This window comes from Poeciliopsis prolifica, unplaced genomic scaffold, assembly GCF_027474105.1.
Source record: "Poeciliopsis prolifica strain line A6 unplaced genomic scaffold, Auburn_PproV2 SCAFFOLD002, whole genome shotgun sequence".
Lineage (NCBI taxonomy): Eukaryota > Metazoa > Chordata > Actinopteri > Cyprinodontiformes > Poeciliidae > Poeciliopsis > Poeciliopsis prolifica.
Window position 1 is genome coordinate 10,977,068 of NW_026562377.1, and position 23,775 is coordinate 11,000,842.

The 23,775-nt window shown below is 36.6% G+C and overlaps 2 protein-coding genes and 2 non-coding genes across 4 annotated transcripts; all 4 read left to right on the forward strand.

Annotated features, from left to right (window-relative positions):
- Positions 1-6,240: 6,240 nt before the first annotated feature.
- Positions 6,241-9,230, forward strand: nppc (natriuretic peptide C). The gene is made up of 3 exons (XM_055055758.1): positions 6,241-6,445; positions 7,324-7,618; positions 8,790-9,230. Exons 1-2 carry the CDS (start codon positions 6,353-6,355, stop codon positions 7,594-7,596), a joined length of 366 nt encoding a protein of 121 aa, XP_054911733.1. The 5' UTR covers positions 6,241-6,352; the 3' UTR covers positions 7,597-7,618; positions 8,790-9,230.
- Positions 9,231-14,634: 5,404 nt separating this feature from the next.
- ncl (nucleolin) lies at positions 14,635-21,579 on the forward strand. The gene is made up of 16 exons (XM_055056169.1): positions 14,635-14,794; positions 15,787-15,882; positions 15,971-16,079; positions 16,559-16,690; positions 16,981-17,358; positions 17,553-17,699; positions 17,831-17,914; positions 18,005-18,128; positions 18,287-18,423; positions 18,539-18,665; positions 18,918-19,054; positions 19,204-19,333; positions 19,652-19,794; positions 20,022-20,148; positions 20,505-20,779; positions 20,921-21,579. Exons 1-16 carry the CDS (start codon positions 14,777-14,779, stop codon positions 20,983-20,985), a joined length of 2,229 nt encoding a protein of 742 aa, XP_054912144.1. The 5' UTR covers positions 14,635-14,776; the 3' UTR covers positions 20,986-21,579.
- On the forward strand, positions 16,778-16,917 carry LOC129351939 (small nucleolar RNA SNORA57). The gene has a single exon (XR_008604813.1). It is a non-coding gene; the product is annotated as a small nucleolar RNA SNORA57 (small nucleolar RNA).
- Positions 20,189-20,315, forward strand: LOC129351929 (small nucleolar RNA SNORA75). Its single transcript, XR_008604809.1, has one exon. It is a non-coding gene; the product is annotated as a small nucleolar RNA SNORA75 (small nucleolar RNA).
- Positions 21,580-23,775: the final 2,196 nt, after the last annotated feature.

The window sequence follows — 23,775 nt, forward strand, 5'->3', positions numbered from 1 at the left end:
CTTTAGTACTGTTCGGGTTCCAAAATAGACGACCATTAAAAAGATAATGAAATAATTTTCACATTCACATGTAAAGGTGAAATACATGTTCATATGATATGCTAACGTTGTTGGCACTGTCTTGCTGAAATGAGCAAAAATTTTCTTCAAAAACTACCACTCAGATAGCAATAATGATCATTCACTGTAAATTACTGTAAATTACTTTTTGTCCTAAGTAAACCATGTACCTTTCTTTTAGAGTATATTTTCATCCCTCCTTTGCTCAATACAGCAAAAATGTTGCCTAGAAATGATATAGTTCCTGATCCAATGCCATATGATAAAAAAGTTTGAGTTCATTTCAAAGATGATCTAATTTCATTTCCTTTGTTTCTTTAAATAATAATCTCGATGTCTGCAGATCAATTTTTATTATTGGATTGGTGCCAGTCTAGTTTCATTCATAAAATAGAGTTTAGATCTTGAGTCTATTTTTAAAGTAACTTAATGCTGGATACAAATGTAGTTTTATGCCAATTATAAACCCTGCAGCTACTTGCATATTGTAGTAGCTGCTCCTTTCATAAATGTATTTCAAAGTCATATATACAAATCTTGTGCTCAGTTATTTTCCTGACATTCCATTTCATTTAAGTAATTTTCAGTATTTTTACTAAGTTCAAACATGAATGTTTTGTTGTTAACCAAATGATGTCATCAGGAGTATTAGAATTGTTCAGACAAATTACCTGCTCAACATTGGTGACACCTGTGCCTGGTGCATTTCCAGTTATTTTTGCTGTAAATTAAATCCACTAAACAAATAACTCAGCAACTCTCCTGGTTCAGATAACATAAATCTCTGTAACAGGTTATGACTGCAAAGCGTCTTTTATTTTTATTTATGTAGGTACTGAAATCTTTTCTTTCTAAGACATTAAACAATTAGGAGTTCGCTTTTTTGTGTATGTTATTTTGGGAATACAATTAAATATGTGCAAACCCACATTTACCAATTAAAAGACAAGAATACTTTTCAAATTAGAATTGTAACATTTATCCTGTGGAATGTTTGGAATTATTTTTAAGTAGAAATAAGGGGTAACACATAACTAACAATTAAAATCAATTCTTTTCTCGTCCTATGTGCTGTGAAGTGACTATGCTTTTTCCACTTCATCATTCAGCTTTTTCTTCATTCGTCATCTCTCTGTCTCCTCAAAGCTCATTAGTATGTTTTGGTTATGGAATTACAATAAAGACACTTGTGCATGCTTTGGAAGAAACAATAAAACTATATTGTTCATATGACTGTATTCCACTTGTGGTTAATTCATTCTTCAAACATGAACAGTGAAACAATATTATGAAAGTTTCCATCAATTTTGGATAAGTCACCAGTATTAGTTTTTGGCATGCGCACTATTTGTTGGTGGCATGTTACTGAGTTGCAAATTAAGTTAACTTATTGAGATGTAAAAATGACTAGTGTAGATCATTTAAAGAATCTCACTAAGAAATAGAATTTTTTGTTTGTTTCTGTCAACAAAGTCCTAAAACACTCCACAGGGGTGCCTTTATTTAACCCAAACCTTATGAATTTATCTATCTGAAGCTTAAAAAGTCACTACTTTGGAATAACCTTGAGTGTGATAATAATCTAAAAAAAAAACTATTTTGTATTATTTTGAAACAGAGCTATTTTCATCTGATTTAATGTCAGACAGCAAGAAAGAAAAAAGATTGTGTCCCTTACATGGCATTTGAAAAAATCTGGCTTTAACTGTATCCATCCTTTTCCATTAGGTTCAAGCATGTTATGGCAGATGTGAAATCTGTCAGAGCAGTTTTATAAAAGGCATTAAAATTCCACATGCAATAAAAGTGTTATTTATAGGGCCATAACAGGCTTGTAGCTTTACTAACACAAACACCAAAGAAGAAACCAAGACACTGAACGCTCCCATACACACTCATTGAAGGGTCTTGTTCCTCTGTAAGCTTGTATTAATGCACAATTAAAGTAAGTTAGCAAACCTAATTTAAATTCAACCACATGACAGCTTAAAATCACTAACTGTAAATTAAGCACATAAGAGTATTTATTTTAGTTGAGACAGATCAAGAATGATAAATAACAGGCAAAAGCGTCAGTACTTGCCGGCAAGCTGTGTGATGTCATTGGGAAAATCACGTAATTAAAAAGCACAAACTTGTGACGCAGAAGCTGTGGTATTAAGGAAGAATGTGTCACACACTTGTTAAAATTTTAAATAAACTAATTAGTAATCAAGAAAAAATGTTTGGCTGAAAAAAATTTATAAACAGAAGCTGATGAAAATAGAGGTGGAAAATGAATTTGCAAGAGATGAAGTGCCTCCACCAACAGAGTGAGCACCTTTAATACAAGAACTTTACCTTTACGTTAGTGAAGATGAGGAACCTTCATTTTGTTCTGGAGCTCATTAGTGAAGATTCTCCTTCTTCTGCCATTTGGCATTAGTCCCTTCACAGTAAGAAAAAAGAATGAAGACTTGAGACCATTTTTGGACAAAATGTGAACCTAATATATTTGTTCCATAACAAGTATGTTTCAAAGAGAATTATGCAGGTTAACTTGCACTTGCTGCAAATATGAACAAAAGCATCAGCTTGTCATTCAGATGTATGAGAATCCAGTAGTATCAAACCAATACTTCAATGGAGATGGCACCAGTGTACCTGGCACAACATCTTACTTGCTTTCTATACTTTTTTGTTTTTGCTTTATTTGTGTATTTATGCTGTTACTGTGCCTTAACAGTTAATGACCATTAAGCACTTTTGGACATTAAAACTTCAATGGATCTACATTTTGGATATGGTTTGGGAAAAATTAGGGTTCCAGTTCCTCTCATGTCCCTGCTGAACTGTTGAGTTCACCACATGCCATTCAGGAGAGCTGATTCCCTCAAAGACGTTCTAAATGTGAAGGCTCAAAGCTTACCTGGCTTTCTTCACCCTCTGGTAGGCGGCTTTCCTCGGCTTGTGAGGTATTGCTTCCTAATTGCTGGATTTGCCTCGCTCTTCTGGGGATGTGCTCTTCTCTCACAAACAGCCAGGAATCTGAGGTGCTCTGTTTAAATCCAAGATCCATCACGAATTTTGTGAACTCTTTGTTCCAACAATGAGGAGACTGTTTTAGTCCATTGATTGCTTTTTTAGCTTGCTCACTGACTTGGTTTGATGTGTCCCTCAGGTTCTCCCATGTATATTTCTTTTTTCCAGGTGTCCATTTAAGAATACAGTGACAACATCCATTTGACATACATGTAGATTATTCTGAATGGCAAAGGACAATAATGTACAAATTGAGCTCAAATTTACCAGTGGTGAAAATGGTTCATTCACATCATCAACATATGGCTGTGAGTAACTTTTTGCAACAAGTCTGTACTTGTATCTCTCTCCTCAATCACTTTGATGCTTGACTTTGAACCCGATGACCTCTTTGCTTTTTGGTAGTTTCACTAGATCCCAGGATTAATTTTCTAGCTGTCACTAGAAACTGCTGCTTCTTCCCTTTCTTTTACACTTGGACTCTTTAATGCTTTTTTTAGTGTGATTAACATTTCGTCTCCGTTAGCATGCAGCATAGCCGTGAAGCTTTAGCAATTGCTTCATCTGAAACTTTTACGTACGCTTGTTCTCTGGTCAGTTCAGTTTGTCGATATGCATCTTTTCATCCATTGTGAATCCTTCAAGTCCGTTTATTTGACTCAAAAACCGAACTTTTTAGCGACACTGGGCCCTGCGGCGTTTCTCGTCACTTCAGAAAGGAACAGTACAACGGCAGTACTCGGAAGACACAGTAGATGGCAGTGTAACTACCTTTCCATTAACAGCCACTGAAGAAATTACTGCTTCATATTTCAACACAGCAGAGCATCTACTGAGATCCCCCGGAATAATTAAAGCTAGGGTAATTGTCAGTGTCATAAAAAAATTTAAGTTTTAAATCTAGCCCTAAAAGTAGACACAGTGTCTGCATAATGGACTAAAAGTGGGACCTGGGTTCACAGCAGAGGAGCCTGATTGCTGAAAGATCTGCCTCCCTTTCTACATTTAGAAACTCAATTAACTTTTTTGTGAGAAGTATAACTAAAAATTTCTATCGAACCATTTGATGCAGAGTGTTTATATTTTGCAGTATTTATGAATGATTAAATGGTGAGTGTCATTTTCCCCCGTGTGTCTATTAATAGTGATGGACTATTTCTACTCTATGTATAATTTAATCAGGAAAACAACCCTGAACCCTAAACAAATCAAAACAGTTGTTAATTAAAGTAATTCTGATTTTAGTGCTAATTGCTGTTCTAGTTTGTTCATTAGTTATTCAGAGCAAAATCATTGGAGTGCCATTGCTAATAATTGAGTTTAATTAGAAACAATCATAGTTATTTAATTTAGGTTGAATGCATGTAACAAACTTTCAAAGGGAGATTGAACAGAAAACAATATACTTTATTTGGTAAGTCAGTTAAGAAGACCTTCATATTTAGTTCCAGCAGATGCATAAACACACTTAAAATGACTGCACATAAATGTTGTGCAATTTCTCTGCTTTACTTGGATTTTTCTTTGATCTGCTCAATTTGTACCAAGTTTCATTCTTTGATGCTTACCCACCAAAAATTTGACTACAGAGAACTTTCCCCTGTCAGCACAGCAAATGCTGCCACTGTGTGTTCCAAAGCGGTTGCTGCCTGACACTCCCGTTCCTCTTGTCACTTTGTAACTTCACAGCTTCCTTAATACACACTCAACTTCACTCAATTGAAGTTGTGACATTTCGATTTTCACAGCCCCATCCCTCAAATAAAACATTACTATGATGTGTTTAGAATGTACAAATTCCGTCCCTAACATGTTGATTTCATTAGAAAACAAAATTAACGAGCATTTCTATTCAAAAGAGTGGCATTGTCTCTTAAAAGATGTGCTTCTGTGCTACCACTATGAGACAATCTAACTTCAGTCATTCGTGTTTTTTTTTTTTTAATGAAAGATTAATTACAATATTTCAGACAAACATCCATGATATGGATTCAGTGTCTTTCATGCTGCCATCAAAATGTGATTGAGATATGTTAAAGCAGATGGTGGGGTGAAGTAATGGCGCTATTTATCATCTTGCCTTAAAAATATTCTCCAGTGAATTTCTTAATAGCAAATCAGATGGTTTTATGACAAAACTCTTAACTTTTAATCTCTGGGCCTGTGAGGTACAGATAATCTGAACAAAATCGCATTAACAACTCTTATCACAACACTGAAAAGGACTTCTTTATTAATGTTTCATCACTGCCACACTGTAAACCGATGCAATTAGGCTAGATACTTATTGAGAATCTACCCGAGTTGTCGGTCTTAATCATATAAATATACATAGCACTCAAAAATACTTTTTTTTGTGTGTGTTATCTGGTTATTTTCTACAGAGACCTGGTGGAGGTGAAAAAAACATATGTCTTTGACTTTCTGAGCAAGAAAACCTGAAAATCTCATCTGCGATTATCTGCTGTTTAGTCTAAACCTTCTTTTATTGTAACTTTCCCTCAAGCATATTGAAACAGATGCCTTCGATGGTGATGTCATTAGTCGACTCTTCTTTATGTAGAGATGCTTTATGTGTTGTAACAGCTTTTGTTTGTACTTTGTTCTTGATTTCTTTGTGAAATGTGTACAAGTTTCTATTTTCCAATCCAAGAAGTTTACATTTGCTCAGATGATTTGCCTTTAGTGCACAATTCTTTAAATGTATCTAGTAAAATCACTGTAAAAGAGTTGACTTAAATTCTAGAGGAAAATCTAGCGTTTTATACTTTGTGCTTGTGAAAAGTCATGTTTTTTGTTGTTTTTTTTTTTTTTGTTTTGTTTTGTTTTGTTTTTTTGGAAAGTGTTATCATTCTTGAATTTTTGTTGGTCCTACACCAGGACTGTAATGTTATTTAGTACCAATTCGGCTGAGGGTTCAACAGTTAGACATAAGGGAACTTTTGAAAGGGGATGGACGGTATATCATTTCCTGTAAAGCCTCGACGTCCAGAACATTGTATCATTTAATTAAATGACGTGACGTGCTCGGAGGCAGGTAGTGAAAACAAAGAATTGGCTTGAAGGAGGACCATTACGCAGGTTGTCGTGACATCATTGGGGGATGGCTATAAAGAGCCGAGGACTGATGCGCAGAATTAGAACAGCAGTTCAGAAGCGTTGGGTAAAAGGACGCGTTCAAACCCGTTCAGTGGCTGACTGACTGAAACGACCGTCCATCTTACTAAAGAAGAAGAAGAAGAGGAGAGGAATCCCTGTAAGACTTGACAAAATGAACTTGTCCTACTTGGTTGCCTGTGGACTTTTGGTCAGCCTGCTTTCAGAAAAGATGGGAGCAAAGCCTTTGACTCCAGCGCAACAGAAGGTAAGCCGGTTGCATCTCAAATGATGCTTGGTGTTTCGTTTATGCATTAAGTTTTTTTTGTTTTGTTTTGTTTGAGCGCAAAAAAAATAAATAAATAAATAAACGCGTCAGATATGATTTTAGCTCACGTTTGCCGTTCTGGAAAAGCTTTGTTTTCTCTTTGTTAATAAGTTAAAACTTGCCCAAACTTTTTTGCGTTTCTTTTGGTTGTACTACAATAACATTTTATTCTGTGACATTTACAAGATAGCAATTTAAAGAGGTGCTAAATTGTGATCCACAATTTAGTTATCATCAGGTACCGGTGGTTCGTTTTACACTTATTCCCGACTTGGAAATGTGTCTGTTGGAATCTGTTGTGTGCGTAAAATCTAATTATGATCGTGCCATAGGACCACCCTAATTATTTAAAATAAGTCATGCAGTCATATATCCGTTATTAACAAATCAATAAATGACCAGAGTGAAGTGGATACCAAAGTCCAGACTAAATACCGATCATATGCACCTGTTTCCCAGTCTGGTGGTTTTATTAGGACGCAGTGTCACTGAATAAAAATTAAAGCAGCACTTATAGCCTATGCGACAGGGGAGATTTATAGACTCTCTGTGATTTCAATTAACCTCTAATCTAATAACTGCAACATTCTCTTTTGTGGTGGAATTTGAAGCCGTTACCCCCGAAGGGTATAAAATGTTGAAATATTCCCTCTATTTCAACACACTTATACACCTCAAATGGTGTAAAAGTATGTAACCTCTGCCCGAACAAGCAGTATATTTTCTTGTTGTTTGAGTTATCAGAGGCTTGGAAAAAAAGAAAAAAAAGAACTTTTATCGCAGGGATGCACTGCTCATCTATTTTGTTCATCTCATAGTCCCTCCGAAGTTTGCTGGGTGAGGAACTAGCGGAGATCCTGGAGTCAGATGAGAGGGAGCGGAGGATAGACGCAGTGCGCACTCGGATGAGGTTACTGCGAGATTTACGCATGGACACCCGCGCCAGAGGGATGTGGGCACGTCTCCTCAACGACCAGCCCGCAGCGAGGAGGCACAAGTCGGGAAACAAGAAGGCGGGCTCCACGTCACGGAGTGGCTGTTTCGGACACAAGATGGACAGGATAGGGACCATCAGCGGGATGGGCTGCTAGGGCTCGGAGCTGCGCAGAGGCGGTGAGTTCATGGGGCATCCCTGCTTTTTACACTTAGGTGGAACCAGAGTAACGTCCCAGACAGAAACAAAGAGGAAAATCTGCTTTCAGAAAAGATGAAAGCAGATTTGGTAAATAAAAAATAAAATAATAATAATAAAATGAAAGGAATAGTTTAGGACACTTCACTTCCATTACCTTAGAAAGCGCAGAGGACACACACACACACACACTAGGACTAATGTTCTGTTCTTACAAAGTCAACAAATGGACAGATGATACTTGCATTTTGCAATAAATTCCAGTGTAATTCAGAAATTAGTTACATGTCAGGAGCCACTCAAGTGTGTTATTGTGTCATAACTGTGTGAATAAATCCTTGTTATTAAACCACCTGGAACAAAGAAAGATTTTAAGCCCCAAACGGTCCAAATAAGATAATGTATCAAATTAATACAATAATAAATTTTCAACCACTGCAATACTTTCTTCGAGAATGCAAACTGCTTGCTGAAAAACTCACTTCAATTAGAGTGACAGATAGGGTGCAATCCTGTGGGTGTTTAGGAAGTCCACTCTCGTGTTTCTACTCATAATCGTGGACGATCCCATCTGTTTCACTTGGAAAAACAGCGGCATACATCATGTTTAGGAAGTGGAGATGACAAGGAGGGATGGAGGAAGGAAGTGGCGATGTGGACAAGCGCGTACACATCCATGCAATGTCTTGAAAACGAAGCACCCTGCAGTGGTCAGAAACTTTCTGGGAAAGCCATTTTCTCCCAACCCAAGTTTTTTACCAAAAGCAGGGACGGGGCTGTGTTTGTGAATGAAGTAATGTGAAAGCTAAGGTGACACACAATTAGTCCTGAGGGCTGGGGCCTTTTTGTGGTTGTGGTGAAACAGTCAGATCCAGCATGGGGACGTGAGAGTTTATGACTAACTTGGAAGTGTTGGTCACTGGTTAGCACCCAGAAATGTGAAAGTTTGTAATGGATTCCCAGTTCAAGACACCAGAGTAAGATTTTTTTAATGGAGATTAAAACCAACAAGCATGTTTGGAAATCCCCAGGATGATTAGCAGCTGATGAATAGGCTCTTAAAATTACAGGATAAATGATCATGTGTTTATGGACCAGTCTCTGACAGTGCTTATAAGATTTTCTCTCCTGTTTCTCTGTTTTTTTTTCTAGGTCTTTGGACGATGGGTTTGGACAACATAGGCTGAGTGTGTTGCCACCTGAGCGAAAAATGACCAACTGATATGACTTTCGGTACGATCGAGCCCACAGCCAGCGTTGGGCAAAGACTGAGAAGACAATGCTGCAGAAGCCTCATCACTTTATATAAATAAATATGAATATATACATAGTAAATATGCAGGTATATATTCATCAATGTATGCCAGACAAATGGTCTACAAATACAGAGATGCATACTATGACGTTGTGGACAATGGTGTAAAAACTAAAAACCGCAAGAGCTGTACATTGTTGCTGCTGCTGCTGTACATTCAAGTACTTCATTCACTCCTGCGTTAATGTATTTATGTTTAAAATATTTATATGTTTATAAAAGAGATATTTATAAATCTGAGTGTTATTTATGTAACATTTTTGAAAATGGATGCAAACTGCAGGTCAATTCTGTTTTGTTTCCTTTTACTTTTGTCTTATATAGTTGTGAATGTTTTAAGAAAAAATATGATAAAAATGAACTTCCATGTGCACATGCCATCCTTTCTGGGCGTCTTGTGTCTCACTAATGTTGTGAAAGAACAATTAGACATTTAGTAAAGAACATCAATAACCTGAACAACAAGTAGGAAACATTTGACTATTTTTTTAAATTTATTTTTTGTTAGTGCTAAAGCATTAGGTAAGACAATCCTAATGTTAGTTGCTGACTCAGCAGTGTATTTAAGGGCTATTTTGCTCCTTTTTTGATATTTCCACTCACATTTTATAATAATTAAACAAGGTGGTAGTTTTTGTCCTTCCACCTATGCATTTTCTATGCTCACAAAAATTTTTCAGCGGTGAGAGGCTGTTGGTGCCTTTGTTATTAAACAAAAGGCAAGTGTACTATCAACCAAAGTATGTTAGCTAAATGGATGTAAAACTCTGACTTTTCACAAATTCACATTCTTATCCTTTATGGTACTGGAATAAGGAATAAAGGCCAAAGGTCCATTTTAACCCATGCACATCACTTTTATCTTTCTCAAAATTGGAAAAAGATATTCCAGAATTTTCAAGACTATTTTTGAACCCTACACTAAAACATTTCTGTCTCTTTAAACTTTTTTAATTCATCCTTTCTTGCATTCAGCCTGCAACATTGTGATGTATCGTCACAATCTTTTAACATCTACGGTACATTTTCAACTTTTAGCTACAGAAATTGCTAAACTACCTTCAGAATCGTGACCTGGATCAACAGGACTCACCTACTGGATGTCCCTTTATCTTTGTCATGTGTTTTATAAAAATATTTTTAAAAAATCACCTGAACCCTAAAAAAACCCAACAAACACACTTAAACTATCCTTGAAGCAAATTTTGCCCATCACAAATATTCAAGTTGACTGTTATAACTAGAAGATTGCAACCTCAGAAATAAAACATTAGCAATATCGTGTAGGAGCATGAATAAAAAGCCAATTAGAGTGATTCCAAATCTGTATTCTTGCTAAAGAATACTCCACCCTTCCTTTCAACTCAGCTTATCATTAACTTTTAGGGATATTTAGAGGAATATATATGGCATCAGTAGATTTATTGGGGAGAAAAGGTGAAGCACTAAGTTTCTAGGTTTTTTATTGCTGCAATGTTTGGAGCTTGGATCCAAACCAAATCTTTCCTGCTGCAACGTCAAGTTGTATAGTGGTGGTAATAACAATTAATGTCTCTGTTTTTGTGACACTTGTCCCACAGCAAAATTTTCCAAGGTGGAGGTGGGAATAACGAGGGGAAGAGGGAGCAAAAAACATTTCCATGTGGTATTCAAAACTTACCAAAGATGTGCAATGTTCAAAGAAACAAATCATCAAAGAAATAAATAACATGAAAAGATACAAAATAAAATCTATGAAAATGTTTAAGTGGAAAATGTGAAAATAAGTGAGCTGCAGTATAAGTCTTTAAAAAGGCTAGTTTCAGTCTTGTGAGATGATCTGATTTGGATGTTACTGGAAGTCATTTTTGTAAAAGAAATTTAATAAATTATTTCCAAAAGGTCTGACCTGAATATTATTGTCGACCAATTTTAATTAACAAAATTATCACTCTGAAATCATGGTTAAATGTTTCAGATTATATAATAAATGTGTTTTGTATTGAACCTATTTTTTCTTAATAAAACGCTTTTCATTAAACAACAGAAAAAAATGGCACTCTAAAACTGACACAAGTCAAGTCATAAAACAAATAAGACAATCATGTGGCACCAACTCAATATATTATGAATTATGAAAATTATTATTGAAGAACAGAATAAGCATCATGAGGCGCATCGTGTCACAAAGCTCAAAATAACATAAACGTGAGTTCATCAGACCTTAATCTGACACCTTTGTGTTGCGGTAGAGCAGGAGATTCAGACATGATGTTCAGCCAACATGACGTTCAGCCAACAGCTCTATCATGTCAATATAAACCAACATTTTTGAGGAATTTTCCCTGTACCTTGTTCAGTTTTTATATCACAAAAGAATCAGCTGCTGTCAAGACAGAAAAGGGCCCTACTTTGTACTTGCAATATGTACCTATTAAAGAGACTATTTGGTCAATGTCTATGATATTGTGTTCTATCATGTCGCCTCCACTAGAGGGAGCCGGAGAGTAGTGACGAACCAAAAAAAAAAAAAAAAACTACATGCTGTTATCAGGAAGATTTAATTTCAAGCAAAATGTTATACAGTTAAATAATGTGATATATGTTATGTATATAACCTGGAAAAGGTAAATACCATTTCACAGAAAGTGTAAAGGTTCCTAAAATACTTTCAAATTTAGAAACTTTTCAATTTGGATATAGTGTGAGAACATGTTTTTTTTCTCCACACAAGACGCAAATGAATTAACTCTACATACCACAATAAACTCTAGTATATAACATATTATCTGGGGGTACAACTCTTCTCTTTTTGTCATCACAATTAATTTTTTTTCCCAATGGATGTCTTGGGAATGGATGAATATCTGAATGAATATCTGCAGGAAATTTGATGCTGTTGCTAGAATATGATTCAGGCAATCAAGAATCTTAGAATTTAGCTCCATTAGTGATGGTGCTGTCAATGGAAAATGTCATTGACATATAGAGGAACAGTAAGTTTAAATCTCCCTATGAGTAATTTGGGTGGCTGCCCAGAAATAATGAGTCTGTCTGCGATAAAAGAAGGGAGACACAGAGAACCCAAAAGGGTGCATCTATTTTTCTCACTAATGCCTCCATTTGTTGGGTTCACTTGATTTAATCCACCAGAGCAACACAAGTGTAGGGGAAAGTGCTTTGAAAAGAGCAAATTGTATGCCCTCTAGATTCATCTTATGAGCTCTAGTGAGGTTTAGTTCTGTTAATGTGTCTTTGTAGCACTGGAATAACGTCTTTATACTCAGAGATGGTTTCTCAATGTCAGAAAACTTGGATATGGTTTACTGGAACAGAAAGCAGCAAAAATAATGAACAAAGTATGAGTATATTTTTAAAATTAGAGACTGAAAACTTCATATATATATATATATATATATATATATATATATATATATATATATATATATATATATATATATATATATATGACAGATAGGTCGCAGCATAGGACCTATATATATATATATAAATATATATATAAATATATATATATATATATATATATATATATATATATATATATATATATATATATATATATATATAAATATATATATATATATATATATATATATATATATATAATATATATATATATATATATATATATATATATATATATATATATATTATTAAACCTTCTCCATTAGGTTTAATAAATATATATATATTTATATATATAATATATATATATATATATAAATATATATATATATATATATATATATATATATATATATATATATATATATATATATATATATAAAATATATATATAATATATAATTTATTTTTTTTTATATACAAAAGTCACACAAGAAGAAGAAAAGCAAATCCTCAGCTCTGACTCAGAGATTCCTTTGAGTGAAAGATGTAAAATGCAATGCTGCCTCTGTGTGGTGTTCAGTGTAAATTACTCAGATGTGCTGTGAACGTCTCCTGATTCAACAACATGAAAGTTACTTGGTATCAGACTGCTTCCACCATCAACAGCACTAAATATAAGGAGTTAATCTAGTTAATGTTGACAGTGTAAGTACTCTGGAGGGCTGCAGACCTTTTAGAACCATTGAAAACAAGCACAGCCTATTGAAACAGGATTAGTTTTATAATTAAAACAATTTTCTGAATACTCTTTGAAATTCCAGGAACAAAGCTCCACCTATACCTACCAAAAGTTAACATTGAGTCATTTTACAAATAGCAAGCCTGAATGTGTTTGATTTTATACACACTAACAGACAGAGCAAAACACAACGTTTTTTAACAAATATTGTCAACAAATATCTAGACAAAAAAAGATGTGGTTTACAGTTAGCTTATGCTGCAGATTTGCACATAAGGGACTACTCAGCCAATTTGGACTCTGTTTTAGGACTGGATTTTATATGGTTCATACTTTGGTGTAACCCATTTCATAATAGTTCTGGCTAAATGTTCATGGTTGCAGGCTTGCATAGAAACTTTGTCCAACTCTAAAATTTCGAATTACAACTATGACCACTTCTATTGTACAGGATGGGTGTTCTTAATGTAGACAGCTGCAAACTGTCATAGACGGTCCTCAATCTGCAGTTGTCATTCCATTTGGACAAGTTCTGACTTCCTTTTTATACCTTTTGAAATACTTTGCTCCCAATGAGTTATGTCATTGTTCTCATCACACATGGTTATTTTGACTCGGCAATTAAATTTACATTATATCCTTCAAATTAGACCGATGCTGTTAAATCAAGTTGTGAATTATAGACTATACTGCAAAACATATTTGCTTGTGTACTGACTTTCCTCCTCCATTAGGTTTAATAATAATAAGTTGGCTAATTCACATTAAGATGGAGGGAAATTCCAAATTCTGAAATAATATTTGAAAATACCTTACAGGCAAATCATATTTTGATTAATCATGGCATTATTTTAATATTTCTGACAAATGTAAAGAGACTGTATATTGGCTTAGATGAGTTGACTTACATTCACAAATTTAGTCAGTTTAAATAAACACATATTTCGAAGTATTAATACATTTACATCAGCTTTTTTTATACCTGTTTTAAAGTATTTGTATTAGCATAAAAGAAAAGTTTAAAAAAATGCATTCATTTGCGTCATGGCCGCTGGCATGATAGTTAGGCAGACACTTGATTACCTGTGATGCTGTTCTGCAACTTTTTTATATGTCTTATCCCTTAACAACGCTCACATTTTTAACCGAATGAAAGATAAAAAAACGTTTCAATAAACGAAAAACAACTTGGAAGAATGAGATCAGTGTTTTCCCCACAGTAGGCGTAAACCACGTGTGACGACGGTCCATAGCAATTGTTAAATACACGTGGTTAAAACAGCTGCATAGGTTTAAACTACGTTTTGTGTAGCTTAGCAAACTGGACTTTAAAGCTTTAGCAGTGCTACACCATCAGTAGAGCTCTGCTAACATTTGAAAGTGTGTATTTTGTACTGATTCACAACGCAACGCGATCATTTTGATGTTACACAAAGAATAACTAAGGCTCGTGCAGGCGACTTCCTTTCTCTCTGCGTTTCAGCAAAATTATACGTCATACGCAAGGCTCACGCACGGTGCGAGCAATACGGCTTGGGATTGGTTGATGCATGTATGTGGGCAGTTCGGCGTCATAGCGTAGAGCAAGAGAGAAGCCGCGGCTGCGACCTATCTGTCTTTTTCCAGTCCAATGTTCCAGCGAGCAGACATAACCACGTGCATATACTAGCAGTTTAGTTACCCGTCTTTACACATCGAGATTCCAGTGTTTCATTGAAACACGCAACAACAGTAATCATGGTGAAGTTAGCAAAGGTAAGATAAAGTGTTTTTTTCTTTTTTCTTTTTGTTCCTCTTTTCACGATTACGTATGAGCGCGCGCTTGTGGTAGATTAAGCTGTGTTTACGCACGAGGCCCTTACGGCAAAGTTGTTGCGTTTTTAAGAAGATTAAACACTTAATTCACAATAGAAATATAGGATTATGTGCTGAAGTGAATTAGTGGGTTATGAAGAAGTTTTTGAAAGTCACCTAGCTGTCAGCGTTTGGTTTATATTTTTTTTCGTAAATTGCGTTGATCCTCGATCGAAATAGCGTGGATGTGGCCTAGCTTGGCCTGCTAACTGTAGCCAGCTTTGCAACATGGTACCCACGCGTCTCTGTTTGTGGTGCAGCTTTTACCCTTCGATAAAGGTTGATCTCAACAACTAAGCCGCAACTCCAGACTTATATTTAACTTTTTTTCTTGTATTTTTGGAAGCATGCACTATGCTAGCTCAAGCTAGCTGTAGCTTTGATCGGCGTTTCCAGCGGTATTTCCCCCCCCCCCCCCCCCCCACAACTTGCAAATTAAATTAAAATGATCTTTGCTTTTCTAGAGATTGTATGTAGCAGCTTTATTTTTTGTGTAATTTATTATTCGTGAAAATCTATTAACCTAATTGATTTAAGCTTAGCCCATATGTTAGCTGGCCTGCCTCATGAGTCCCACGTGGGTGGGTGTATGCTGAGTGACACACGAGGCGAGCAACCAAAACCGAGTGTGTATTACAGCGTTCCGACGCGGATAACATGAGACTTGGTTTGTTGTATTTGATATCATGAACATTACAATGGTCTAAATAACCTTTTTTTTCGGGCACCAGTTTATATTTTTATTTTATAATCTGAAATGTTGTACATACCGTTTTCCATTGTGAATATGGTATTTATATTTGTACCTCAAGTTTATTTTTTACTAAGACAAATGTATGGTATCAGTAGTTTTCTTTGTTATTCATCAAAATGTGCTGTTGTGTCATTTTCAGGCAGCAAATCAAGCGCAAAAGAAAAAAGCCCCCCCACCTAAACAGGTGGAGGAAGAAGAGGAGTCTAGCGAGGAGGACAGCAGTGAAGAGGAAGAGGTACTTTTCACTATGATTTTAGTTTTATTTTAACATTTTTAATTTATTGCAGTAAAATCATTTTGACATGTTTCTATTTTGCCATTAGGCTCCTCCAGCTAAGGTTGCAAAGAAAGCAACTCCAGCAAAAGCTACAAAAGCTGTCAAGAATGGTGTGACTGCTAAGAAGGCTGAAAGTGATGAAAACGACGATTCAGGTATTGCTTTGAACTTCTCTCTTTTTTTTTATTTTTTATTTTTTTTATACCAAAGACCACCAATAGGTAGTCATAACACCAAAAATCCTAAAGTACAACAGTAGCATAAATATTTTATGTCTGTTGCTTATCAGCTAAAGCATCATTTTGCCTCCAGTTTAGTGTCCACCATACTATAAAATTTTCTTGGAAAAAATCTCAAAATTTTATCATCGTCTTAATCACCCCTTCTGTTTTAAAATCATAGGATGGACTCGATTTGGACAACTTTGAAAACATAGGATTTGTAGCCATTTCTGGACACACTAGCACAATGGATGCTTAATCTTACAATTAGTGTTTTTTTTTTTTTTTTTTTATTAGGTGTTTAGCAAAGCTTGTTCTTCAAAGCTTTTATTCTGCAAATCATTGACGATTTTTCTTTAAGGAGCTTTTATCTGAAATCGTTGTCTAAAACTTTCCCATTTGACAATCTATAGAAGAGTCCTCTGAGGAAGAGGCGCCACCACCTAAAAAGACGCTTGCAAAAACTACACTCGCAAAGGCAAAAGCACCAGCTAAGGCAGCTCCAGCCAAAGCCGAGGAGTCAGATGATGATGAAGATGATGACGGTATGTGGTAATGGAGTTAAAGCAGATGCAACTTTGTGGTCCATGTATATGTAGGACTTGGAAATTTTGTCAAAATTGTCCCGACACCCTCCATTTCTTGGCATGCACGGGTTTGTTCAGTACTCATGTGTGTTATGTACGGAGGAAAAGCAAAGGCAGCGCTATGTCTTCGGTGCCGGTGCGTATTTAACTGTCTGCCGGTTCTATCCTCAATCGCTGTGACACTGTTTACATTTGCATCTTAGAATCTTTACCTTGCACGACTGCAATTAACATTAACATCTGAACAGATGAGTCTGAAGAAGAGGCACCACCTCCCAAGAAAGCAGGCAAGGCCGCTGCAAAGCCTACCAAAGGTCCTGCCAAGGGTCCTGCCAAGGCTGTAGTGAAGACCCAACCTGCAAAGGAGTCTTCTGATGAAGAGGATTCTGAGGAGGAGGCTCCAGCCCCTAAAAAGGCTGCTCCTGCTAAGCCTGCAGCAAAGGCACCAACCAAGGCTGCTGCTGAAGAGTCCTCTGATGATGACGACGACGAGGAAGATGATGACTCAGAAGAAGAGGCCCCACCACCCAAGAAGACCCTAGCAGCCAAGCAATCAGCAAAACCAGCAGCTAAGACCCAGCCTGCTCAAGAGTCGTCTGAGGAAGATGATGATGATGATGAAGATGGTAAGGCCAAGCCTGTTTACTTTATTATAAAGACTGTACATTACTACACTTTGGTGATGATTCTAAGGGACTTAATACTGATCATGTATGATGTCACCTTTTTATATATATCTGATTCAAGTTAATTATGTTTGGTCATGTTTTTTTTTTTTTCCCGCAATGAATTGAGACTTAATAATGTTTACGTACTGCAGACTCTGAGGAAGAGATGGACACCACTCCAGCTCCTGCAGCCACAAAGGCAAAGAAAGCCGGCATGGTCAAAGCAAAGGAGGAGTCAGAGGAGGATGATGAGGAGGAGGACGATGAGGACGAAGACGACGATGAGGAGGAAGAAGAGGGTGAGTTTAAAAATACATATTTTCCTCCCTGCTGAGGAATGAAACTTGTATTTGGTTCTGTCTCCAGTTTTCTTTCCTTTGTCATTTCTTTTTTACGACACCAAATTTAAAATTCCTTCCTTTATCCACAGAAGCCCCAGTAAAACCTGCAAAGAGAAAAGCAGAAGGCAAGAAGGAGACACCACCTGCTAAGAAAGTAAAGTCAGATGGTGAAGGTAAGGAAGGATTTAATAGAAAACTTGAACTATATTTCTATATTGAATGCTGCTTCACATAAAATAATGAAACGTCTTACTTTTATTTAGGGCTCAGTTTATTTGTTGGAAATCTGAACTGCAACAAAGATTTTGAAGAGATCAAAGATGGGCTGAGAAAGTTCTTCTCAAAAAACGACATTGAAATCACCGACGTCCGGATTGGAATGTCAAAGTAAGCAGCTATTTTGAGTCATTGACTGCTGTGTACGTTAAAGATTTGTGACCTTAGTGGAGGGGGCTGGCATTATATTGGGTCAGATCTTGCACATTTTGGACATATCTCTTGTTTTGGACAGTGTTAAAAGTGACATGTGTCCTTTACCTTGGTAGGAGATTTGGCTATGTAGACTTTGCAGATGAGGACGATCTCAACAAAGCGCTGGAGCTCAACGGCAAGAAATGTATGGGTCAGGAGCTGAAGCTGGATAAAGCTCGCAGCAAAGAGAGCTCACAAGAGGGAAAGAAAGGTAATAATTATACCTACTGATAACAAATCTGATCTTTAGCATGTGGGTTTTGTAGCTATATTACTTTTTGGACTGTTTTTTTTTTTTTCTGTTTCTAATAATATATGTTTTTCAGAGAGAGATGCCCGGACACTGTTTGTAAAAAATCTTCCTTACTCTGCAACAATCGATGACCTGAAAGAGCTGTTTGAAAGTGCGGTTGACGTTCGGTTACCACAAGGCCAAACTGGTACAAACAGAGGGTAGGCTGTCTTTTTTCATAATTATTTTAACTATAATGTTTTGTTGTTGTTGTTTTTAAATGAAAGTATCTGGAGTTCTAAAATCTGACTGGCTAGAAATCTGGAAAATAAAGCATTCGTCTACATTTTTAGTGAATGTTCCACACATTTAATTGCAGTGGTTTGTTGTATTTCATACATATAAGGTGTAAATTGTGAAGCAATATTATCACCACATATTGTTCTGCAAAATATTTTTTTTTCTTTTCATAGCATTGCCTACATTGAGTTCAAAACTGAGGCTGAAGCAGAGAAGATGCTGGAGGAAGCACAGGGAGCTGAGCTGCAGGGGAGATCCATCATTGTTGACTATGTTGGAGACAAGAGCCAAAAAGGAGGAAGAGTATCTGGTAAGCTTTCAAAAAAACATGCCAGTTTAAATGTAATCACCTTATTTGTGGTGCAGCTGGTTTGCAATGTGCAAAATATTTATATTCAGCTATGTAAATGGAACTGTTCTTAACTGTATTCATCTGACCACTGTGCTCTTGTCATGCAGCAGGTGGCGCTGCCAGTAAAACATTGGTGGTGAATAATCTCTCCTTCAGTGCCACAGAGGACGTGCTGCAGTCCACTTTTGAGAAGGCCGTCTCTGTAAGGATTCCTCAAAGAGATGGTCGGCCTAAAGGGTAAGCATTGCTGTGACAACTTTTGATGAACCTCCATGCTTAAAGAACTTTTCTACAAAAATAATTTGAGCAGACCTTCTCATGAGCTCCTGTTAATCTGATCTATGATTATGCATGGATTCGCACGAGAAGCAGAGGCAATGCACAGTCAGAACTGGCTTTGTCCTATTTTTATGTGGGTATTGACAAGGTCTACTGTGCTACAAGTTAATGCTTTTGTAATTTTCAACATGGCTAATTATTGTAGTTGTCAGCACTTTTTTTTTTTTCCTTTCACGTGACAAATGTATCTTAATAAGGTTTGTTCTTTGTTTTTAGCTTTGCTTTTGTAGAATTTGAAAACGCAGAGGATGCCAAGGAAGCTTTGGAAAACCTCAACCACACAGAAATAGAAGGTCGCTCAGTCCGACTGGAGTTCAGCCAGAACAGCGGTGGAAGAGATGGAGGGAGAGGAAACTCAGGTACATATCTCCACTTCATTTTTATATTTGTCTTAACTTTTCTTCTCACTCAATTGGCATGGCCAGAAATGATGAGAACTTAATCTCCTGAAATTTCTTGAAGATTCTAAGATAGTCAAGTCCTGATCTGGTCTTATAGAGTGGGCTTCAGCTTATTAGAACTGTTGTTTTCAAGGACAAAATGATTAATGCTACCTTTTTTCTTTGTTTTTCTTTTCTTCTCCAAGGTCCAACAAAAACTCTTTTTGTCAAGGGTCTTTCTGAAGACACAACAGATCAGAGTCTCAAGGACTCCTTTGAAGGGTCTGTGGCAGCCAGAATAGTTACAGACAGAGACACTGGTGCATCAAAAGGGTACGTTTAATAGGAAGAGACGTTCTCCACTTATATTGGATGCTTCTCATGAGCACCTATCTGTCTAATAGTGACAGTGTAAGGATTCGCATGAGAAGCAGAGTGAAGTCGCAGTTAAACAGACAGCTTTCTAGGTGGAAGTTGTCCATGTCTGATGTGAGACAGTTTTATTTTCTCTGATAAAAATTTAAAGTGAGTTCAAATGGTTTCTCACAGCTTTTAAAATGTAGCATACATTTTTGAATTTCAATATTGGGTTTCATCGTTTATTAAAAACTGAACCCTAAAGTTGAGCAAGTTTCATAGTCTATGGTTTTGTGACAATTTTATCAGTAACCCAAGGACTCTCTCAACAGTTTTGGTTTCGTGGACTTTGATAACGAGAGTGATTGCAAGGCAGCAAAGGAGGCCATGGAGGATGGTGAAATAGACGGCAGCAAAGTGACTCTGGACTACGCCAAGCCCAAGGGTGACGGTGGCTTCCGTGGAGGCAGAGGAGGCGGCGGCGGCGGTGGAGGACGAGGAGGTTTTCGTGGAGGCCGCGGTGGGTTCGGCGGGTTCGGTGGCCGCGGTGGCGGCAGAGGAGGAGGAAGGGGTGGACGCGGCGGCGGAGGACGTGGAGGTTTTGGAGGTAATTTTTAGGAATATTTACTAAGGAGAGATTGCAAGGTGGTCATGTTGACTTCATACTTGGACCTTGAACTTATCTGCTTGATGAGATTTCATTTTAATGATTCTTGGTGGTAAAATGTTTGCTCTCTCCTCATTTTAGGTGGAAGAGGAGGCGGCGGATTTGGAGCAAAACCCCAGGGGAAGAAAATCAAGTTTGATGACTAAATCTTTGGTCTTTTTTTATGTTTTTTCAATGGACTCTGGCTTCATCAATTTTCAGAGCCTTTGGACATTCCAGAAAAAGTCATAGTTATATTTAACTGTAAAGGGGCATTTTAAGCCCTTTCTAGACCTCCCTCAGCTACTCTACCCTCCTGTGCCAGAATGGTACTTCAGACCTTTTCAGCTTATGTGCTACATGTGAGAACTGAATGTCCCAAATGCAGACCTGCACCTCTTTCCTCCTAAGGTTTTTCAGAAGGAGTAAAATGGAATATCTGAAAAGCAGGTTTGTTTAAAAAAAAGCTTGTTTGGTCAGATATATTGTGTAAATTTAAACAAGTTTATATGTTTTCATTTTACCTTTTTGTAAAAAAGAATTTACACTTGTATCCATTTTTATTTTGTTTTAGTTTTCATTAGTTAAGTTTTACTGTGAACTGATTTGTATTTTCATGGTTCGCCGAGTGTCTGTCACGGTTCTTTGATGGGGATAAGTAAGTCGCGGATGCAAGGGCACTGTGTAACAAAATGTTGTGTATTGATAAAATTTTTCTCCATCTCAAGATTTTCACTTGAAATAAAACCTCATAGGGCAGACTTTTTATGTTGTCAAAATTAAATCTGCAGTCTGACTGAAATTTAATGGTTGTATAACTGGGCAGTCATAAAATACCTTTAAAGTTGATGTTGAACAAAAGTTTTGGTTCAGATGCCTCTTCAAATACTAATCAAACAATTTAGGGGGAAGGATCCTTTAAAACATGTCTGTTCATAACGTCTTAAATATCAAATGTTTATGCAGATGGGTTTTCTCCAGAGTACGATGTATGGAGGACGGGACAAGTATCCAAGAAAACAAAATTTTATTCAGTTTTCCATTGTCTAAATCAGTGTCTCAAAGCTCTTTGCTGCAGGAGCAAAAAATATTTGGTTAAAAGTAAAGATGGGCCATAATTTTGTTATAAAATTGGATCCCTTTTTTATGTACCTTATATGCTAAACATGCAAGGTTATAATAAAACTAAAAATTGTGGTAAAGGATTTAGTAATTTTTTTTTCAAATTTTCATGTCATGTGACTTTAAGATGGGCATATAATTTCCATGTATTTTGGACTAAAATGGAAGCCTTAGTTTGATTTCATGGGTCAGAGCTTTTCCATCTTTGGCTTAAATCCATAACTTCCATTTATCATTTCTAGCTTCCTATTCTATGCTTAAGTGATTCATTCACATAATGATAGGATAGTTAATTATTAATCAACTTGATTCATTTTTTTATTTACTTCCTCATATTTGTCCACAAACTTCCTTTTATACTTCTTTCCATGCATCCTTTTGTCCTTGGCCAGATTCTCCTGTTTTTGTGTCACTTCCTTAATGTCCTTTTATAATTCCTTTCTTGAATTCCCTTTGTCTACATTTTGATCTTTAAAACCTGATTGAACTCTAGAAATATGTAGGAATCCTCATGGATTATTAATGTTTTTTGCACCCCAATTTATTTTAATTTCTACCTTGTAAGCACAACTGTTAGTGGGTGAGAGTCACAGGTTTCCTTCACTATTTTGGAAAGTGGTGTGCTGGAAAAGTTGGGAGAACAGTATACAACCTGTTTTTGAAATGGACCTCCTTAAAGTTCTTGGTTCTTATGAGTTCAGTTGAGTCAAAGGTTTCTATACGTCATACATTAGCTATGATTTATGGAGGAGGGGTTTACCTGATTTGAGTAATCTAAAACTAATAAAAGGGTGGACTAAAAGATTGCTCAGTCATAAAGAACCGTATATTGGGGAGACATGAGACCTCTAACAGATGATTCTTATGGAAAAAAATGTTAACATTGAGATTATAGTATACAAAAAGAGAGGGAATTATTTTCATTAATGAAGAATTTAGCCATGTTGCCAAGTTGCTGTTCAAACATGAAGCTGATCACCTGTAGGTGAGAACATATCTGAGTCTTCCATGATTTATTTATGAAACCTGGCAGTATGTACTCCAATCAATTTACAATTCAATTGACTAAGAAGTCAAAAGTAAGATGAGGCTTTAGATAAGCTTTCTGACCCCTCATGTTGACCATCAGGATTATGCAGAAATTCAACGCCTATTCCCAGCGTTGAATAGCTGAACTCTAAACAGATTTTTTCCATTGTATCACAGGAAGAAACCTAAGAGCAGATTAAAGTGACTGATTTAATCAGATTGCATGTTTTGACCATAGGGTCTACATTGGAACATCTAAAGTTCAACATGCCGAGGCTTTGAGAAAACACTAATGACTTTGCCACTTCTAAATATGTACAATGTCAACCTCATGAATTTGTTAATCTTTCGAATCAAATGTATGCTAACTTCCCGGCGCATCTCAACATGGCCTCTTGGTGTGCAAATGTTTCATGGCTTTAATAATCTTTCTACTTTTGAGCAAAAGTTGCGTCAGCACCTCCCCTATCTTCATGTTTCCAGGAAAAGAGGTTGACATTAGATGATTAGTGTTGACCCAGAGCTCTTGGCAGATCTGTCATGTCAGTAATATCACAGGACAGGTGACAGCTGCAGAAGTCAGTCATGCAGCTGAACAGGGATCTTTGTTGCGGAAGGTGCCTGGGCAGAGACCCTGATGATGATGGCACCAATGAATGACTCCATTTAGAGACCTGCTGCCTCCTCCATATCACTGACAGAGGTCAACTATAACCTGTGTCCATTCTTTTCTGTTTCACCAAGAGACGCCGCGTCCAGGTCAACTCTAGGGACTGTCTCGCTTGCTCCTTTGCTGTATTTGAAAT

Coding starts and splice junctions, on each gene's coding strand:
- nppc (XM_055055758.1), top strand. CDS start 6,353: ATGAACTTGTCCTACTTGGTTGCCTGTGGACTTTTGGTCAGCCTGCTT. Junction 6,446..7,323: donor TGACTCCAGCGCAACAGAAG/GTAAGCCGGTTG, acceptor TTCATCTCATAG/TCCCTCCGAAGTTTGCTGGG.
- ncl (XM_055056169.1), top strand. Junction 17,915..18,004: donor AGTAAAGTCAGATGGTGAAG/GTAAGGAAGGAT, acceptor ACTTTTATTTAG/GGCTCAGTTTATTTGTTGGA. Junction 18,666..18,917: donor CAAACTGGTACAAACAGAGG/GTAGGCTGTCTT, acceptor TTCTTTTCATAG/CATTGCCTACATTGAGTTCA.